Here is a 19,036-nt window from a genome sequence, read left to right on the forward strand (position 1 = left end):
GACAGATCCGAGCAGCTCCTGGAACCTCTGCCACCCCATCCGAGTCTGCAGATAGGCCGTCTCGCTTTGCAGCTCTTTAAAGGGAAGCCTGGAGCCCCCCAGCCCAGCCCCTAGTTCACTCCCGCCCGCCCGCCCACCTGCTGCCCAAGCTTGAGGCCCCACCCTCTCATGAATATGCAGGTAGCAGGCCGCTGCGTGGAATGGGTGAGCGAGCTGTCAGTCTGGGCTCCCGAACTTGTAGGGTGTCAGTGAAGGGGGAGTAAGGGCGCACAGGGAGAGGCTGGAAGCTATCTGCTGCAGCTAAGCAGCCAGTGTGCATCGGGAGCTAGCGCCTGAGCAGGGAACCAGCACAGCGACGGCGGCTAATGCTGCCTGCTGCACTCAGGGAGGCGCCGGGCAGCGACCCGCCGGGCAGCGACCCGCCGGGCAGCGACCCGCACCGACCAGCACCGCGGCTTATAACGCCTAGAGCCCTGCCCGGCGCCTGCTCGCTGCTGGGCAGCAGGAGCTGCAGTACAGAAACTGAGGTTGCATGGCCCTGAGCTCCGCGCTTGCTCCCGACTGAAAGTGCGGCTCAGGTTCGGCGGGCGGCTCCTGCTCAGGCGGCGGCGGCGGCGGCAGCGGCTGCGGCTGCGGCTGCGGCTGCGGCGACAGCAGCAATAGCAACAGCCACAGCAACAGCAGAGAAGGCGGGCGCCCAGAGCGGCGGCGAAGGAGGAGGCGAAGGTGGCGGCTGCAATGCTGGAGCAAAGCCTGCGGATGGCGGCAACTCGCCTGGGGCTGCTTTTGCTCACCATCTGGGTTCAGGTGAGGGGCCCGGCGGACTTCTTGGGAGGAGGATCCCCGCAGCCCCCTGCATTGCAGTGCAGCGGGAGGGGAGGGGGCAGGGGCGACTGCCAACCCCAGGGAACTGAGGCGTCTTCTCCCCATCAGCCTTAAGCGTTTCCTGGCTCTTTACAGGGAGGGGCCCGAGAAGGGGGGGGCGAGAATGGGGCGCGAAGTTAGGGGTCCCCGTGGAGAGGACGCCTCTTGCACTTTACCTTTCTCCAGCCCCTGGGCAGGGGTGTGGGCGGCCGAGACCGGCCAGGCTTTTGCCTTGTGTTTTTCCTAGTGACTTTAAAAACAAAAACAGAACCACCCTCGCTGTTTGTTTGCAAAGCCCTGGAGCGTGCGGGGCAGCCCGCCAGACGCCGCTTTGGGGCACCGGGGATGGCGGCCGCGGCTCCGCAGGGGCTTAGCGCAGCCTCTCCGTGCTGTATTACGGACGCGCAGTCTGGTCTGCTGCGGGGCTGCTCAGGCGCGCGTGGACCCTCCCCAAATCAGGGTGCCCGTTTGCTGACTCTGGGGGGTGGAGGGGGGACCGAGCCCGATGAGCGTTCCCTCCTCCCGCAGCGGGGGCCGCGGCTTCCTCGGGCGGCCGCAGTCCCTCCCCCGCCGCGAGCCTGCTCTCCCCACTGCCGGCTCTTTTCTCTGTCCTCCCCCGCCCCAACGCCCCTCTCCTCCGAGGCCACCTGCCAAGGCCCGGCGCGCTGCGAGCTCCCCAGATGCAGCGAGGGCCGGGGCCGGGGCTGGGTGCTGCCCCTGGCGAACCTCGGACGCCCTCTGGCCCCAGCCCCCACCGTTCGGTCTCCCCTCTCCTCCCCTCTTTGTGTCTTATTTTTAGGCGGCGCAGCCCATGGGATATTTCGAGCTGCAGCTGAGCTCGGTGAAGAACGTGAACGGGGAGCTCCAGAACGGCGACTGCTGCGACAGCAACCGGACTGCCCGGCCCGCAGGGGCGGGCTGGAGCTGCGGCCGAGACGAGTGTGACACCTACGTTCGGGTCTGCCTCAAGGAATACCAGACCAAAGTAACCCCGACGGGGCCCTGCAGCTACGGCCACGGAGCCACGCCCGTGCTCGGTGGGAATACTTTTTCCTTGGGCGGCGGCAGCGGCGGCGGCGGCAGGAGCGGCCACCAGGGAAGGGGCGGCAGAGACAGGGGCCGGGTGGTCATCCCCTTCCAGTATGCTTGGCCGGTAAGTGTTCTCTCTCTCTCTCCCCCTCCCGGGGTCGGAGAGAGGAGCGAACTCGGGTTCCCTGCCCTCTGGGGCTGCAGCAGGGCCCGCACCTACGGGAGGGGAGAACACTTGCATCTGGGTGGGGGCGCTGTGCTCCACACTAGGGACGGCTCTGCCGGGGGAAGTAGCCACCAAGGCAGCCCCTTCCCTCAAACAGTTAGGGATGGAAGCGGCTTCTAGGTGGGGCTGCAACCAAGCGTGTGTGCTCGCCCCGAAGTGGGGGGTGGGAGTGAGGGCTTGCGTGTATGTGCATGTTCGGGTGGGTGGGTAGATCCCTGGCACCTGGGCTAAACCTTTAGACGTGCTATAGAGGGGCGGTGGTAGTATAAGTCAGTCCTACCTGGCTCCCAGGGCTGATTTAGGAATCTATGCCAGGGCAGGAGGGCCAATTGCTTTATAATGGTTGGTGTTGGTTTTAATGGCCTGGCTTTCCAGGCCCTGGCTACTGCACACTGCATTCTTGGATGGTCTCTTACTTAGAATCTTTGAGGCCAAGGCCTACCACAGAGCCCTAGGTACGATAGGTGCTCATTAAACATTCCATAAACTTTACACTTTTCGTGTTGAATGAAGTGGCTTCAGGAAGAATGGGGTGGGACATTTTGGGAAAATCTCAAGAGGGGAGCAGAGATCGTTGGTTCTGTTGCTTCTAGGCCCTCATTCGGAAGAGACTAGAGAAATTCTCTGGGTCTAGACTAGAAAAATCTATTCTTACAGGCCTTCCGTGGTCTGCTGTGGTCTACCTAGGTCAGGATTCATATTTTATTTATGGGGAAGAAGGATAAATGGGCTCACCTGGTCTGAGATTGAAGGAGTTTTTAATTTCCCTAAAGCTTCTCTCTCCTTCCACTCCTAGTGCCTAAGAGATCACAGTTAAGGCTAATTAGCTACTCCTTGGCCTTTGAGAGCAGGAAGGCATGGGGGCTGCCCTCTTCCCAAGAGGCAGCTGCAGTGTAGTGGAAAGAACACTAGATTTCCAGTCAAAGGACCAAGCCAGGTTAAAATCTGGGCTGATTACTTTATGACTGTGTGACTTTGGACAAGTCCCTTTGGACCTAATTTTCCTATCTGTAAAATTAAGGGGACTGAACTAGATCTTTAAGATTCTCTTTCTCTAAATCTGTAAAGGAGTTTGCACATATTCTAGCATAGAGGATGCATCCATAAGGGGGCATGGGAAATATTGTTCTGTTCCTGTGTGTATGTTCTAGGCTGGACACTTTCAATCATGGAAGTCTAGGGATGAGTTGTAGATGCTCCAATGACCAACAGAACTTGGAGAGAGGGAATAGATGCAAACTGTTCTCGGAAGAAGCACAGCACGATTTAGGTTGAATACGAAGATGAATTTAATGGTTGTAGGACTTTTCAGAACCTGGAACATGTATTCAAGAGAAGCAGTATAGATGTTTAAGACCAGGGTAGATCTTTTTCCCTGCTGTGGGTTAAGTATTGTTCTGCCCAAAGGCAGAGGGATGGACTAGATGACAAGTCTCTTTAATTCCAAGGCTATTTTTGTGAAAATCATTCAACATTTGAATGAGACATAACCCCTGCTTTTGAAATACCTAAGGACTTAATTATAGGAATCAGGATTTGCAGAACTAAAACAGAAAAAATGACATGTCTTAAAGGCCAAGGGTGTTCTAGAAAGGTGCAGGAGCTGCTCAGAGAAGGGAGAAGTCATTGTAGGATGGGGTAGGAAGGGGAACTTTCTTGGTGGGTAGGTCCTGCCTTAAGCTGGACCTTAAAAAAAAAAAAGGAAGATTTGGATACATAGTAAAGAAGAGGGAATAACAAGGGAATATGTGGAGGCTGGAATGAAGGAAAGACTTTATGAGGATAGCCAAGAGGCAGGAGCAGAAATGGTACGTGTAGGCAAAGAAGCAGTTGGAGAGGTAGGTGGGAGCCCGTCTGTGGAGAGCCTAGAATACCTGAGAAATTTTGGGTCTTTAGCTTGGAGGTAATAACTCAGATTTCTGAGAAGGGGAATGATGTGGGGCTGTGCATTAAAGAAATGACTGGCACTTTCTGTAGGGTAGATTGGGGAATTCTTGTTCAAGTATGGGTTGGACTGTGTGATATCTGAGGTCTCTTATGATTTTGTGATTTTTTTTTTTTGATGAGGACCTTTAAGACTAAATACCAGTCATGAACCTGCTGTCTAACAGCTTGTTTCTTCTGTAAAGAAAAGATGGTAGGCCAGGGTACTGAAAGATTGTGTCCTGGCCTCAGGAGTACTGAAGAGATAGAGGAGTGTGTAATGGTAGAAGAGGAGACAGGAAATTGTTTTTCCTTTTACCTCTTATAAATTCCTAAGAGGCCACAGACAGAAGGGGCTTCAGGAATAGCTTAGCTTAGCTATTTGTTTGGCTCTGGACTCTCCCGAAGTTAAATTTGACCTTTGAAGCCCAGAACATTGTTCCTAAAAGAAAAGCCAGCTCTGATCTGCCTGCTTGTGATTTTTCCTCTGATGTTCCCTAATCTCATAGGTGGGATATGGTTGCCTTTCAGATACTTGGAGGTGTTGTCATAGAGAAGACATTATGGTTTTGGCCCAAATGGCATAACCAGGAATAATGAGGGGAAATTCCAAAGAGGTAGATGTCAGCTCAGCGTTCCAAAATGAAATGGGCCGCCTTGGGAGTGATGGTGATGAAAATCTTAATTTCCTATTCTTGTAGTGCTCTAAGTTTTATAACGTGTGATGATTAAAAATATGAGAAATTTAATATTACTAAAAGAAGGTCTAAGGCATCTCTCTTAGACCAAAGATCCCCAATGGCAGTGGGGTCTCAGTTCATATACCCTTCCAGCTGTAGGAGGTCCATCACGTAGCAAACAAATCTATTGGTTGACGTGATTGGAGGTGGGGTATATTAAAATGCAGTTTGGGGAGACAGGACTTAGGTCACTCATCTCTTGGGGAATATGACATCACAGAAAGAATATAAGACCCTCCCCCCCCCAAGCTAGGTTTATTCTCATCAGTCCTTCAGCAATCTAGACAAAAGGATCTATCTCCACCCAATAGATTCCTTGTAAACTTGGATTGGGTTGGATTTGACACAGATGAGGGAATTAGATGGCATCTCAAGGAGATCTTACCTTTGAGTGGGGGGAAGGGAGGACTAAGAAAGAAGGGGAGATCTCTGGGTCCCCAATGATATTGATTATTAACACAAAGCATTTCCCCCACAACAACCCTGTGTTTAGTGCAAAGATGATCAGCTCCATTTTGCAGGTAAGGAAAATGAACCTCTGAGGTGTTAAATGCCTTGCACAAGGTCATGTGGTGAATAGACTCTGGTTAGAAGTTGGGTCTTCTGATATTAATTTATTTTTGTGATACAGGATGAAATGGGAGGAGACCTCAGAGATGGTAGAAACAACCCCCTTATTGGCAAACAGGGTGCCTAAGGTCCAGAGAACTGGAGTTACATGCTTAAGGACCCTACATTGTCCTCAACTCCACCTTTCATCCCCACCAAAAAGGGAGGGCAAGGGAGTCTTAGTGAATCAAAATTTTCCTCTGTGCCTGTTTTGATCCTGTTTTTACTAGAATATTTCTGCTTTCCAGGACATTGTTCCATGACTGGAATGTGTGGAGATAGAGAGGGAGGGGAGATAGAGAGGAGAGAGAGAGAGGGAGAAAAGTTAAAGTTTAGCTCAGGTCTGAGCCAAACCAGGTGCAAACAGCAACCCTTGTCCTCCCAGGTGTTCCTCAATCCCCAGCCCTCCTAGCACCTGCCTGCCTGAGTTCAGGGACACACAGATGGATTGTGGTCTATTTCCCAGCACTGGGATGCCCTTTATTCAGAAATTCAGTGACTTGGGGCTGCCAAATAAAGGCTGAGCTGGGAGCAGTTCTTGGCTCTCCACCTAAGATTCTGGAGAAGCACTAGTTGTGGCATGAGAAGGAGAACCGTAAGCTCCCTCCTGTCAGCAGGGACAGTCCAGGGGTGGGCCATGCCACACTGCTCCTGAGTGAATGAGGAAGAAGGTGTAGATTCAGGGCAGAGCCTTCATAGTGTATGTTTGGATGGTGTGTACAGGTTTGGGCATATGTTTCCACTTCATCAGGGTCGCCCCCCCCAATGCTGTGAAAGCCAAAGCTGAGTCTTGATGGGGAAGCTGGCTCATGGGACTAGAGTCCAGGCTGCCCCAAAGATTGGTGATTTTTGTGAACCTTTACCTTGAAAGAAAACATTCTGTCCCCGTTTCTGATCCATGTTCTAGACAAATCATGAAGCCATGGTGTCATAACATTTAGGGATGGAAGGGACCATGGAGCTGATCTATTCCAACCCCCTTTGTAGATGAGGAATCTGAACCTCAGAGAAGGGAAATGACTGGTCCAGTGACACACAGCTAGGGAACAACAGAGTCTGTATTTAGCCCTCTGATCTCAAATCATGTTTTTTTCTACTTTACCAAGTTCACAACCCCCTCCTCACTCCCCATTAGGGAAAAGTTATGCACTAGCGGTTGACATGGGCTTTAGATAGATAACTTGAACTTTTTCCACTCTTTCTAAAGTAGAGTTAGGGGCAAAGCAGAGTGCTCCCCAGGGGAGAATTGCATCCCAGGAACTGAAGGCCTGGAGAACCACCTGTGAAATGAATGTTAGTAATAAGACAGGCACCTCCCCCACTTCAAAGATAGTTACCGTAAACAGGGCAGTTAAAAAAAAAAAACAACAAAAGTTCTTGCATTGAATATCCCAACAGGCCCGTTCAGACTTGCTTTGTGAGCCTGTCATCTGTACTTGCATGATGCATTTGGGTTGAAGCCAAAAATGTTTTAAAATCACTACCTTAGGATGTGTTTTTTGCCCATGGTTGGCAGAAGCGGAGTTAAGGGAGCAGCAGCCAGAGGAATGTGGCTGGCGGACTTTTTTTTTTTTTCTGTTTCTCCTCCACCCCCATGTTGAGGACCTCACCTCATGGTTCTTCAGTGACCCCAGACTGGGGGATTTACCTGGCAAGGAGCTGGCATTTAAGTAGGAAGTTAATCAGGGTATCTTGGCTCCACATGACTTCCAGTAGGTGAGGTGGGCAGGCAGTAGAGTTGAACTAGTGATGAAATGCTTATGGATGGGGTCCATAGCACCTTTGCATCTTTGGAGAATTGAGTGAAGGGGTGTCTGTTTGGAGGGGGGTGTCATCATTTTCAAAGTTAGTTAATCTAAGACAGGAAAGAAACTGGATTTGGAGTCAGAACTTCTGTTGGATCCCAGTTCTGATACTTGCTAGCTGTGTAGCCTTAGTCAATTCCCCTCCTCTTTCTAGGCCTCAGTTTCCTCTTCTGTAAAATTAGGTAGTTGACTAGGTAGTCTCTTCTATTTTCAAATTCTATGATCTTATAAAACCAGGTTGGTTTGGGGAAGAAATTTTGCCAAATACAGGGTGTATCCAGCTTCTCACTGCAAGCAAACATGCCTAGGAGAAAGTGGAGGATGCTGGGTCTGATGGTGGCTTTTTTCCACTTGCTTCTTTGAACTTTAAGAGAACCAATAGGCCCTGAATGCTGCATTGATGAGACCAGGGATTTTGTGTCTCCCCAAAAAATTGTGGGGGCAGATTGGGCCCAACTACTACTTTCTCGGTGTCACAAAAGTCTAGTTTCAGGATGTCTTTGCTTTCCTAGTTCTGTTAAAATACTTTGACCTTGAGCAAGTCTCTTTCCTTCTCATGGCCTGCGGTCACCCGTTTGTAAAATAAAGGGGATGAACTAGGTAATGTGAGTTCATGTCTAGCTTTCAGTCCGAGGCAAACCTTGGGTGTAACCCTCCTTCCATAGCTTTCTGTGTTGGATACTTTTTAGTCTGTTTGGCATGTGTGGGTGGGCCTCAAGTATACCTGGTCACCCCTCTTCCCTCCTTCCCCTTCAGCAGTTCTCTCCCTCCCCCCAGCAGAGTGAGTCTCCGTCTCTCCTGACTCGTTAGCCAGGAGCGTGATGATATTTGCCCTGACTTGCTCCCCAACCCTCAGCATCTCAGAACTTGGTGCTGGAACCTAGAGCTTCAGGGCCTCAGCTCCTCCCTAGGAGCATTGCTTTTATTTCTAGCTCTGAAAGAGCTATGTTGGAGGCTAGATTAAGCATTTTAAATTTATTTTATATCACTTTTTTATGGCTACCACACAAGGCAGAATGAAATTTGTGTGTGCATCTGATTTTCCCTACCCCAGTAGATTAGGAGTTACCTAAGGCAAGATACCATATCTAAATCAGTACGCTGTGGGAGAGACAGGAGGAGGAAACTGATCCCATTCCTACCATTGTGGAGTTTAAAGAATGGGGTGGGGAGCAGGGAGCAGGAAAGAATCGGGCCTAGTCCCTGTGCTCAGGCATCTTGGGAGATAAAAGAGAAACAATTCTCAAGGCATTCATAGTTTAGGGAGACCAGATGGAACGTGATTGGAGGGTTCTCCAGCTTGAGATTGAGGAGTGGGTTAAATGAGACACTTAAAAGTATAAAGACTGCATATACAGTCTAAAAGTCCTGGGGTTATAGAAAGAAGAGGTCAGTGTTGGCTGCTTTATATAGGAAGCCTTCCTGGAGGTAGTGGAATTTATGAGCTGAATGTTCTACAATGCCAAGTATCATACTTTAGGGAAAAGGTTCTTTACCTGCTGGTCCTGCCTAGACCTCTACCATTTAACTCTTACTTTTCCAGGTTCTATTTGGATTTCTCCTGGAGTAGCAGGAATACCTTTCTTTCTCTGTTCCAGGATTCATTCTCCTCGCTATCCTTAGCTCTGCCTTTGTTTTCTCCCTTTTCCCCTGTTATGTGCTTGATGCTACCTGTTGTGCGAAGACAGAGCTCAGATTTTTGGTGACAATTCCTGCTACTCCCTTCTGTGTTAAACTTGCTATTTATAACCTTTTATATGTATCTGTTTAAGTTAAGTTTAAGAAGGGTTGGCTCTCTTCTATTGGTGTCCAATTCTGCACTGGCTGGGGTTAGTAGCTGTCTTCACAGAATTTTGCTTCTCCTTCTCTTCCTAATTCACAGATTCCCCAAGGATTCCCCATTCTCAGACAGCTTCTCAGTTTTTTCTAACACTCTTTCCCTTGGCAATCTCATTTACTTCCATGAATTTAACTACCAATCCTATCCAGATGAGCTGTGGCTCCTCTTCTAGCTTTCATATTACACCTCCATCTTCTTCTAAGACACTTCCATATGCACCTCAGACAAATGCAGACAAAGTTTGTCTTTCCCCTTTATCTTGTTCTTCCTTCTGACCACTTTTTCCTTTAGTGTTGCCACCATTTACCTGGTCTTCTGTGCTCTGCACAAAACTAGCAAACTGGGATACTTACTCTCCATCTTGTGCTCTCCTGTGTTTGTACTTGTGCTCACATGTTCTTTGGCCTGGAATACGTTCCCTTCCTCTCTTTGCCTCTTGAATTCCTGCTTGTCTTTTAAAGCCTAATTCAAGTGCTATCCCCTTCAGGAAACAGATTAAACATTGCCATTTCTTTCAACAGAGCCTCAGATGGTCTCCTCTCTGGTCCTCCCTCAGTGTTGGAAATGATGACCCTTTCTGATCTCATAAAGCACTCACCTCGAACTTCTATAATGAACTTAGCTCATGTTGTCTGTCTCGTCACTGGCTGCTCCATATACTAGATAGACCATAAATGCCTTAAGTGAAAGAACTGTGTCTTATCCAAATTTTGGTTCTCCCTGGTTCTGGACACAGGACTGTGCATATGCTTAACAAAGTCTAGGGACTGTGTTATATGTATATATATATATATATATATATACATATATATATATATATATTGCACATGCTCACTGAGTGAAAAGTTGGAGTATCCTCTGCTGGGGGCAGGAAAGAGGGGGTGTTAGAAATGAGAACAATCTGTTGTATTTTATTCCTTATACTTCTGGCCTAGGCCTGGAGGGCCTAATGAGAGACAGTGTCTTAGTGTGTATATGTGTATACATACATATACATACATATACATATATATACACATACATACACACACACACATATACACACATATACACTAACCCAGAAAAGTGGGAAGAGGGAGACAGGGGAAAGACTGAGCATCTGTCTGGGAAGACTTCCTGGAGGAAGTAAAGTTGGACTTTGAAGAATAGAGAAAATTTGGCTTGGAGTGGGTATCCCATTTAGGGGAACAGTCTGAACAAGGTCATGGAGCTAAGAGCAGCTAGGAACATTTTGCCCCTTAAGACTCTGTCCTGGCATGTAATGGCAAGCCCAGAAGGTTGAGATCTGTTTGGAAATCTACACAGAAGGCTACTTACGTACGACCTTGTGGCAAGATGCTGTGGCTTTGGAGCATGGGCAGAGAAGTTGAAACAGGTGTGGTGGAGTGAAAAGAGCAATTGACTTAGAGAGTAGATAACTCGAATCTGAATACTGGCTGGCTGTGTCACTGCATGTAGAATTTTGGATAAATACTTGCCCCGGGCTTTATTTTCTTCTTGAAAATGAATGAGTTGTTCTATATCATCTCCAGGATTCCTTACCAGCAGAAATATTCTTTGAGGACGGACTTCTTGGAGAAAAATAGACTTTTCTTTGTGTACCTGGTGCCTTCCATTGTCTAATGTCTCTGTTTCTCTGTCTCTGTCATTCTGTGTGTGTGTGTGTGTGTGTGTGTGTGTGTGTGTGTATGTATATAGACACCTGGAATAAAGACTAGGACCTCTTAGAGCATGCCCAAAGAAACACAATCAGGTTGGACAGAGGCACTGAGATCAGACAAGATGAGGGTGATGATATATTGGAGATGTTTGGATTGAGGAAGTAAAGCACAACTGAGGAGAGCTTTCATTTTAAAATATTGTTTTTTTTTCCCTTTTTTTTCTTTTAGTGAGGCAATTGGGTTTAAGTGACTTGCCCAGGGTCACACAGCTAGTAAATGTTAAGTGTCTGAGGCTGGATTTGAACTCAGGTACTCCTGACTCCAGGGCCTGTATTCTATCCACTGTGCCACCTAGCTGCCCCTAAAATATTGTTTTTGAGGAAGAATAATTAAACTTGTTCTGCTTGAACCTAGAAAGCAAAACTAGAAATAATTGGAGGTGGGGTGAGGTGGGATTTACACAAAGGCATATTTCAGTTCCAGTAGGTGGAAGAGCTATCCAATAACAGAGTGAGAAAAGGTTTGTCTTCACCCAGAAATATTCAGGCACTAGATGGAGGCCTCTTTCAGTTTTGAAAATTGGTAATCTATGACCCTGTGTGGAGAAAGCTAAATGCTGGTTTCTGTGCATCATTCCTTACAGGGAGTTTCCTCATCATTGTCAGAAAAACAATTCATTTGTGGTTCACAAATGATCTTCCGGGTTTTATCATGTGCTTTCAATGACAGCTGGATGGATAGGGGAGTTGGCTTTTGTTTTTCCTACAGAGGTTTGGGCCCAGGCCCCAGGGTCTGTGGTGGTTGTCCTTCATACTTGAAGAGGACCAGTAGGACATCCCCATATTGGGGTCAAAGTACAGTGTGGCTGATCAGCCCACTACTAGCTCAGAAAGCTCTACCACAGGTCGGGCACAAATAGTCCACATGAATATTTGGAGTGGATGTGTCTTTAAATTGATCTTTTGGAACTACTGCAATTCTGCTTTCCTCATAGAGCACAGCATCTTCTTTGATGTGGGCCTACCATGCTGGGCAGTCCTGTGCCAGTGTCTCCCACGTCTCACAATGGATTCCAAAGGTCTTCAGAGAGACCTTGAGTGTGTCCTTGTAGCACTTCTTCTGACCACCATGTGGGAGATTGAGTTCTCTGTAAAATATTCTTTCAGGCAAACATATGTTTAGCATTCAAACAGCATGACTAGTATATTAGAATTTTGCTCTCTCTGCAGTAAAGTTTGATTGCTTGGCAGTTCAGCTAAAAAAAAAAAAAAGAACCTGAGTGTCAGGTACCTTATCTTGCCAGGTGATTTTCAGGGTCTTCTTGAGACAATTCAAATGGAAGCAATTTAGTTTACCTGGCATGGTGCTGGTAGACTTTCCAGGTTTCACAGGTATACAACAATAAAATCAGCACAGCAGCTCTAAAGAGTTTCAGTTTGGTAGGCAATCTAATGCCTCTTTTCTACCACACTTTCCTTTGGAGCTTCCCAAACATTGAGCCATCTCTAGCAGTGTATGCATCGACCTCATCATCTGTGTGTACATTCCTGGAAAGTCTACTGCCAAGGTAAGTGAAGTTATCCACGGCATTCAAAATTTCTCCTTTTGTTATAACTGATGGTTCCACATATGGTTGGTGTGGTGCTGGCTGGTAGAGAACCTCTGTTTTCTTGGTCTTAATTGTCAGGCCAAAATTAGCACAAGTAGCATTGAATCCATCCAGCCTTAGAGGATGCATTGAGTGTACAATCATCTGAGAACATAAAATTGAGCACCAATTCTCCTTCCACTTCTAGTCTTGGCTTGTATCCTTTTCAAGTTAAATAATTTACCATTACTGCAGTAGCTGATTTAGATGCTATATTCGTCCTTGTTAAAACGTCTGACGACATTGCTGAAAACATCATGCTGAAAAGCATGGGAGCAAGTACACAACACTGCTTCACTCCATTGGTGACTGGGAAAGCTGGAGAACATCATTATCTAGAACCCTGAAAGCATGCTGGTGTGGACCTGGCATATAAGACTGATGAACTTCTCTGGGTACCCAAATTTTGCCATGATCTTTTTTCAAAAGGTCTATGGTAGTAGGTTTGTCTTGTACCAGGAACTCTACCAGGTATGTAGTCCTGGTTTCTCTCATTAGCTACCAGTGGTGTGTTTGGAGTAGAGAGACCCTGAAGGCATGATGGAGTGTTTGACTTGAATTCCCAGGCAGCATGGGGATTAGAACCTAAAGACAGGCTGTTCTACACCAGTGCTGTGGGAAATCTTGTCTCTGAGACCATTCCCACCTTTAGAATGGGGAGGGGAACTTATCTTGACCTTTTCTTTTCCCCTCTTGGGACCTCTTCTCCCTCATCTCTCCAGTGTGCTTAGGATATTATCATTGGGCCAACTGAGTTGTAAGAATTAATAAATATATTGGAAATTTTGAGAATTAAAAAGATTAAGATTTTCAGCCTAGATAGGGGAAGGTCACATAGATAGGGAATAGAGTAAAATTTAAACCTAGGTCTTGTTTATTGATCAAAACTATAAGGTAGGGTAAAAGAGTGAGGATGAGCCCTTCCAGGTGACATTTCAATGACCTAGCCTTGGCCTGAGTATATGAGCGTAGCCTGTAAGTCTTCTGGGAGCTGAATATATGAATTGCTGGAAATGGGGTAGTATTAGGCAGGGAAAGTAGTGTGTGTTGAGGTTAAGAGGTCAGTTCTTATTCTCTATGGGATGAGAGATGGTGCAGTATGCTAAACAGAGGCTTGGACTGGGATTCAGACTTGATTTCTAATTCATGTACTGCCGCTGACTTCCTCTGTAACCTTGGACAAGTCAGGCCGCCTCTTTGGGCCTCAGCTTCCTATCTGAATAATGAAGTAGTTGGATTTAAATGGACCCTTCTAACTCCGTGTGATTCTAGATTGTTTGAAGAATTCAAGCAATTCAGGTCACTGTGCATTTTGAGCCTGCCAGGTGACCAGCTCTGTCATTATTTTCTTGGCTCACAGCCCCGGGCAGATTTCCCTTTGGAATTAATTCAGACTTTGAGAGGTAATCTTAACAAACATTGAGAGACAGCATGCTGGGTGATAGTAAGTGCCTTGGAATCAGGAGGCCTGGGTTTGAATCCCAGGTTTTACTAGCTGTGTTAATCCTGGCACAACCACTCTTTGGCTCACAGTCAGTCTATAAAGATTTATTAAGTGCCTACTATGTGCCAAGCACTGTGCTAAGCACTGAAAATATAAAAAGAGGTACAAGGTAGTCCCTGCCCCAAGAAGCTCACAATCTAACAAGCAAACAAAAATATGCAAACAAACTAGATGCAGGATAAATATCAAATAATTAAGAGATGGAATGCCCTAGAGTTAAGAAGGGTAGAAGAAGACATTTTAGTTGGGATTTGAAAGAAAGCTAGGGGGCAGAGATGAGGAGGGAGAACAATCTGGGCATGGGGAAACTCTCCAGAGCTGAGGGATGTGTCTTGTTTGTGGAACAGCCAGGAGGCCAGTGTCACTGGATTGAAGAATGTTGGAGTAAAGGCATAAGAAGACTAGAAGGGTAGGAGGGGACTCAGTTATGGAGGATTTTGAATACCAAACAGAGCATTTTATAGTTGATCCTGGAGGCAGTAGAGAGACATTGGAGTTTATTAAAGAGAGGGGTGATATCATCAAACTTGTGCTTTAGGAAAATCATTTTAGTGGCTAAATGGAGGATGGATAGGTGGACCCACAAGCAGGCTATTATAATAATCCAGGCTTGAGGTACTGAGGACTTGCACCAGAGTGGTGGCAGTGTCAGAGGAGGGAAAGGGAATGTCTACAAGAGATGTTGCAAAGGTGAAATCGACAAGCCTTGGCAACAGTGGAGATGAGGGGTGAGAGGGAGGAGTCAAGGATGTTAGTTTCTCATCTCTAAAAATCTAAAATGGATCATAGAATTCAGAGCTAGAAATGACATTAAGACATATCCAGTCTGAGTTCCTTCTTTTACAGATGAGGAAACTGAGTCCCAGAGAGTGAATTCCCAAGGCTCGACTCAGTCAATATAGCTCTGAAGGCAGCTGCCAGCCAAATGGGTGGCACTAGAACATCGCTTTTCTAGAAATGAACTGAGTACAGGTCCAGGAAGGGATTCAGAGCTTGACTGGATGTCTCAGTAATGGTAAACTCTGGGGGTTGTTGAAAGATGTCTGAGAGAATGACTTGGTAAGTAAGCTGAGCCTTCTGGGGATTCTCATTCTTTCTCATTTGGTAACTCAGTCCCTTCTCCCTCATGGTATATGTTTTGGACTCCCTTACAGAAGTCCACTACTCTCTGTATTTGACAACTCTAGAGGTTAGGAGCTTTTTCCTTTCTATCTGGGATTCATAACCTGGAGTTCATAAACTTGGTTTTAAAAATTATATATGTTTGGTAAATTATATTCAGTTTAATTGGTTTCTTTTGTAATCCTATGTATTTTATTTTATTAATTTAAAAACATTCTGGGAAAGTGTCCATAGACTTGACCAGAATGCTAAAGGAGTCCAAACAAAAAAGGTTTAAGAGCCCCTGCTTTATAATGATCTCAGATCTACTCTCTGTAATGTCTGCTCACTTGCCAAGAAAAACTGGTCTAATCCTTCTTTTTATATGATATTCTTTCAAATCGTGAAGTTAGATATCATATCTCCCTCTTTTTCCTTTCTTCTGTCCTAACATCCTATTTCTTCCAACTTATTCTGATATACTATAGTCTTCAACCTCGTTTATACTCCTGTGAATACACTCCAATTTAAAACTGCCCTCTCCAAAACATGACACCCAGAACTGAATACAGTGCCACCTTGGTCTTGGGACACTTAGCTTAATATAGCTTGGAATTAACATTGACTTTGGGGCTCTTTTGCCACATTATTGAATTTTATTGAGACGGTAATTCTTTAGTGTTTTTCAGGTGTTTTTTAAAAATCTAAACTGTCCCACCATCTGATTCTTTCCTTACATTGTAGATTATTAAGGAAGTATATAACTCAAAATTTAATTAGGATAAATATTACCACATAAGATTAGCTCCATCATTTCTAGCCTGAAGAAATCTTCTGGGACTGCAATTTGGTTATCTAATGTGTTAACGACTACCTCTCTCAGCTTCATCTTCATAAATTTGATAATTATGCCATCTGTGCCTTCATCCAAGTCATTGAGAAAAATGTTAAACAGCCAAGCAGCAGAGGGCCAACAACAGAACTCTCCCCCACCTTCTCCCCCAGTAGTCTTCTAGATGCTTTCTTCCAGATTGATATCAACCCATTAATCAGTTCTGATTATTCAAGTGGACCTCAGTCAGAGGAAAGAAAACGAATTAAAAGTAGGTCACATTGTAGATTTTTATTTGAATATAGATCGGGCTAAGTGGCTGCTCGGGTCCCTTCCAACTGAAATCTAGCTCCATGCTGTCTACAGCATTCTGAGCCATCAGTCTAGTCATGTTGTCATCAAAGGAAATGAGGTTCAGCTTACATGACTTGTTCTTAATGAAACCGCAGTGGCTCCTTGTGATCACCACTTTCCCTTCTCCATGCTCATAAACCATCCCTTTAATAATATGGTTTACAATTTTGTCGGAAACTAAATGTTCCTGGCCTAAGGTAAGAAGAATTCACTTTCACCTTCTGAAAGTCGGGACAGTTCCTCATCTCTAGCTTATTGGTTGGTTTGTTTGTTTTAAGATCTTTGCTAGCTGGCCAGCAATCACATCTATTAGGGCATGTAGTTTGTCTACAATTCCTCTGTGAGGTATTGTTGCCTCCTCACTGTGGGCTTCACATCCTGTCGGTCAGTTTTGTCTTGGCCTTCCCAGAACCCAAGGTCGTTTCCATGCCATGGTGAAATATATAACAAATGATAACAACGATAACAACATACAGTGCTGTAAGGTTTTGAAAAGCAGTTCCCATACACTCATTGGAATTTCTCAATATGAGGATTTTGAGGCTCATTATTCAAGTGACCACAAGCTGAAGTCTGAGGGAGTATTTGAATGCATGGCTTCCTGATTCCAGATTCATCTCTTTCCTCTACGCTTCGCTGCCATCCAGTAGGGATTTTGTGGAGGTGCTTTTACATTACAACTCTTCAGATGCTTAAAAATGGTGATTGTGTTTTTCCCATTTCCCCAGCCTTCCTCTAGCCTTCCCTTTAGTGTTAACATTCCTAATGATCTTAATAATGGCATAGATTCAATGTCTCTTTAAAACAGGATATTCCAAATGGGGCATGATTAACTTCATCAAGCATTTATTCAGTGACTACTACATGCTGGGCAATGAGAATACAAAGGCAGAAATAAAGACATTCTTGTGCTCAGAGAAACTGAATTCTCTTTGGGTAGAGACACAAACAATATATCTATGCACACATATAATGATAAGGATATCTAGCATTTATATAATGTTTTAAGATTTGCAAAGTGCTTTACAAATATTTTATCCTTTGGAGGTAGGTGCTATTGGATTTTTGCCTTTTACAGATGTGGTAACTGAGGCCAATAGAGGTTAAGTGATTTGTCCAGGGTCACACGGCTAGTAAATGTCTGAGGCAGAATTTGAACTCAGGTGTTCTTGATCCAAGCGCGTGCTGCATTCATTGTGCCACCTAGCTCTGAGGTGGGAAGGCATTAGAGGCTGAGTGGAATGCGAAAGGCTCATTTATATGGTGTCATTTGAAATAAAATTAGGGATTCTCTGAATTGGAAGTAAAGAGAGAGTATATTCAGGGAATGGAGGACAGCTTATGCAAATGCAAGGAAATAGAAAATGTAATACCATGTATGATGAATCTTATGAAGGCTTATGTGAAGGGAATAATATATAGTAAAGCTGGAAAAATAAGCTAGGCTGAAGTTATGAAACAGTATATTTTATGTTTGATCCTTGAAGCAGGAAGTTACAGGAGCTGATCGGGCAGCTGGTCAGACTTATGCTTTAGGAAAATCACAAACACCTTTGAATGGGTGTTAACTGTTTCAAGGAGAGATTTGGGGCAGGGGATCAGTGAGGAGGCTGTTGAAATAGCCTGAGAGGGGAGGAGATGAAGGCTTGAACTACAGTAGTGGCTATTTGAGTGAAGAGGAGGGTCCAGTTGTTTGTGGAGGTACAACTAATGAGATTTGGCAGATGATTGAAAGGAGGTGTCTAGAAGGACATCGAGATTGTGAACCTGGATGACCTGAACAGTGGTGTTGCTCTCAGCAGAAATAGGGAAGTTTGGAAGAGGGGGGCATTTTGGAGGAAAGAGCCTTGTTTTGGATATGTTGAGTTTGAGATTCCTGTAGTAATAATAATAGCTAGCATCTGTGTAATGCTACAGATAGTAGTGGACTCCTGTAAGGGAGTCCAAAACATATATACCATGAAGGAGAAGGGACTGAGTTACCAAATGAGAAAGAATGAGAATCCCCAGAAGGCTCAGCTTACTTACTAAATCATTCTCTCAGACATCTTTCAACAACCCCCAGAGTTTACCATTACTGAGACATCCAGTCAAGTTCTGAATCCCTTCCTGAACCTATACTCAGTCCATTTCTAGAAAAGTGATGTTCTAGTGCCACCCATTTGGCTGCAGCTGCCTTCAGAACTATATTGACTGAGTTCACCCTTGGGAATTCACTCTCTGGGACTCAGTTTCTGGGAACTCAGACTGGATCATGTCTTAATGTCATTTCTAGCTCTGAATTCTATGATCCATTTTAGATTTTTGCGGGGGATGGGGCAATGAGGGTTAAGTGACTTGCCCAGGGTCACACAGCTAGTAAGTGTCAAGTGTCTGAGGCTTGCTGGTCAACCCTTTCAAAAAAAACAACCACAAAATTGGGGAGGGTGGGTAGGTACTCTTGAATCCAGGGCCAGTGCTCTATCCACTGTGCCACCTACCTGCCCCCCCCCATTTTAGATTTTTAGAGATGAGAAACTAACATCCTTGACTTCTTCCTCTCACCCCTCATCTCCACTCTGTTTCCAAGGCTTGTCAATTTCACCTTTGCAACATCTCTTGTAGGTTCAGAAAGTACTTTACATATATTATGTCATTTGATCCTGACAGCAGATGTTGTTATGAGTTAGGTGCCATTATTATCCCCATTTTACAGATGAGGTAAAACTGAGAGAGATCAAATAACTTGCCTGTGGTCACATACCCTAGTAGGTAGGATTTGAACTCAAGTCTTTCTTACTCCATGTACAACGCTGTCTACTGTTCCACCTGTAGCCTTTTGGAATTGTCTAATAAGCACTTTGTGACATGGGATTAGAGCTCAGGAGAGAGACTGGAACTGGATACGTAGATCTGAGGGT

General features: G+C 45.5%; 1 protein-coding gene across 1 annotated transcript in view; it reads left to right on the plus strand.

Moving 5' to 3' along the window:
• The first annotated feature begins 602 nt into the window (after window positions 1–602).
• The window catches only part of JAG2 (jagged canonical Notch ligand 2), a 150,563-nt gene continuing 132,129 nt past the window's right edge, over window positions 603–19,036 (plus strand). The window contains exons 1-2 of the mRNA XM_043987552.1: window positions 603–807; window positions 1,664–2,017. Coding sequence (XP_043843487.1) covers window positions 739–807; window positions 1,664–2,017 — 423 coding nt within the window. The 5' untranslated portion in view covers window positions 603–738. The remainder of the gene's footprint in view (window positions 808–1,663; window positions 2,018–19,036) is intronic.

The sequence above is a fragment of the Dromiciops gliroides genome, chromosome 2 (genome assembly GCF_019393635.1).
Source record: "Dromiciops gliroides isolate mDroGli1 chromosome 2, mDroGli1.pri, whole genome shotgun sequence".
In the NCBI taxonomy this organism is placed as follows: domain Eukaryota; kingdom Metazoa; phylum Chordata; class Mammalia; order Microbiotheria; family Microbiotheriidae; genus Dromiciops; species Dromiciops gliroides.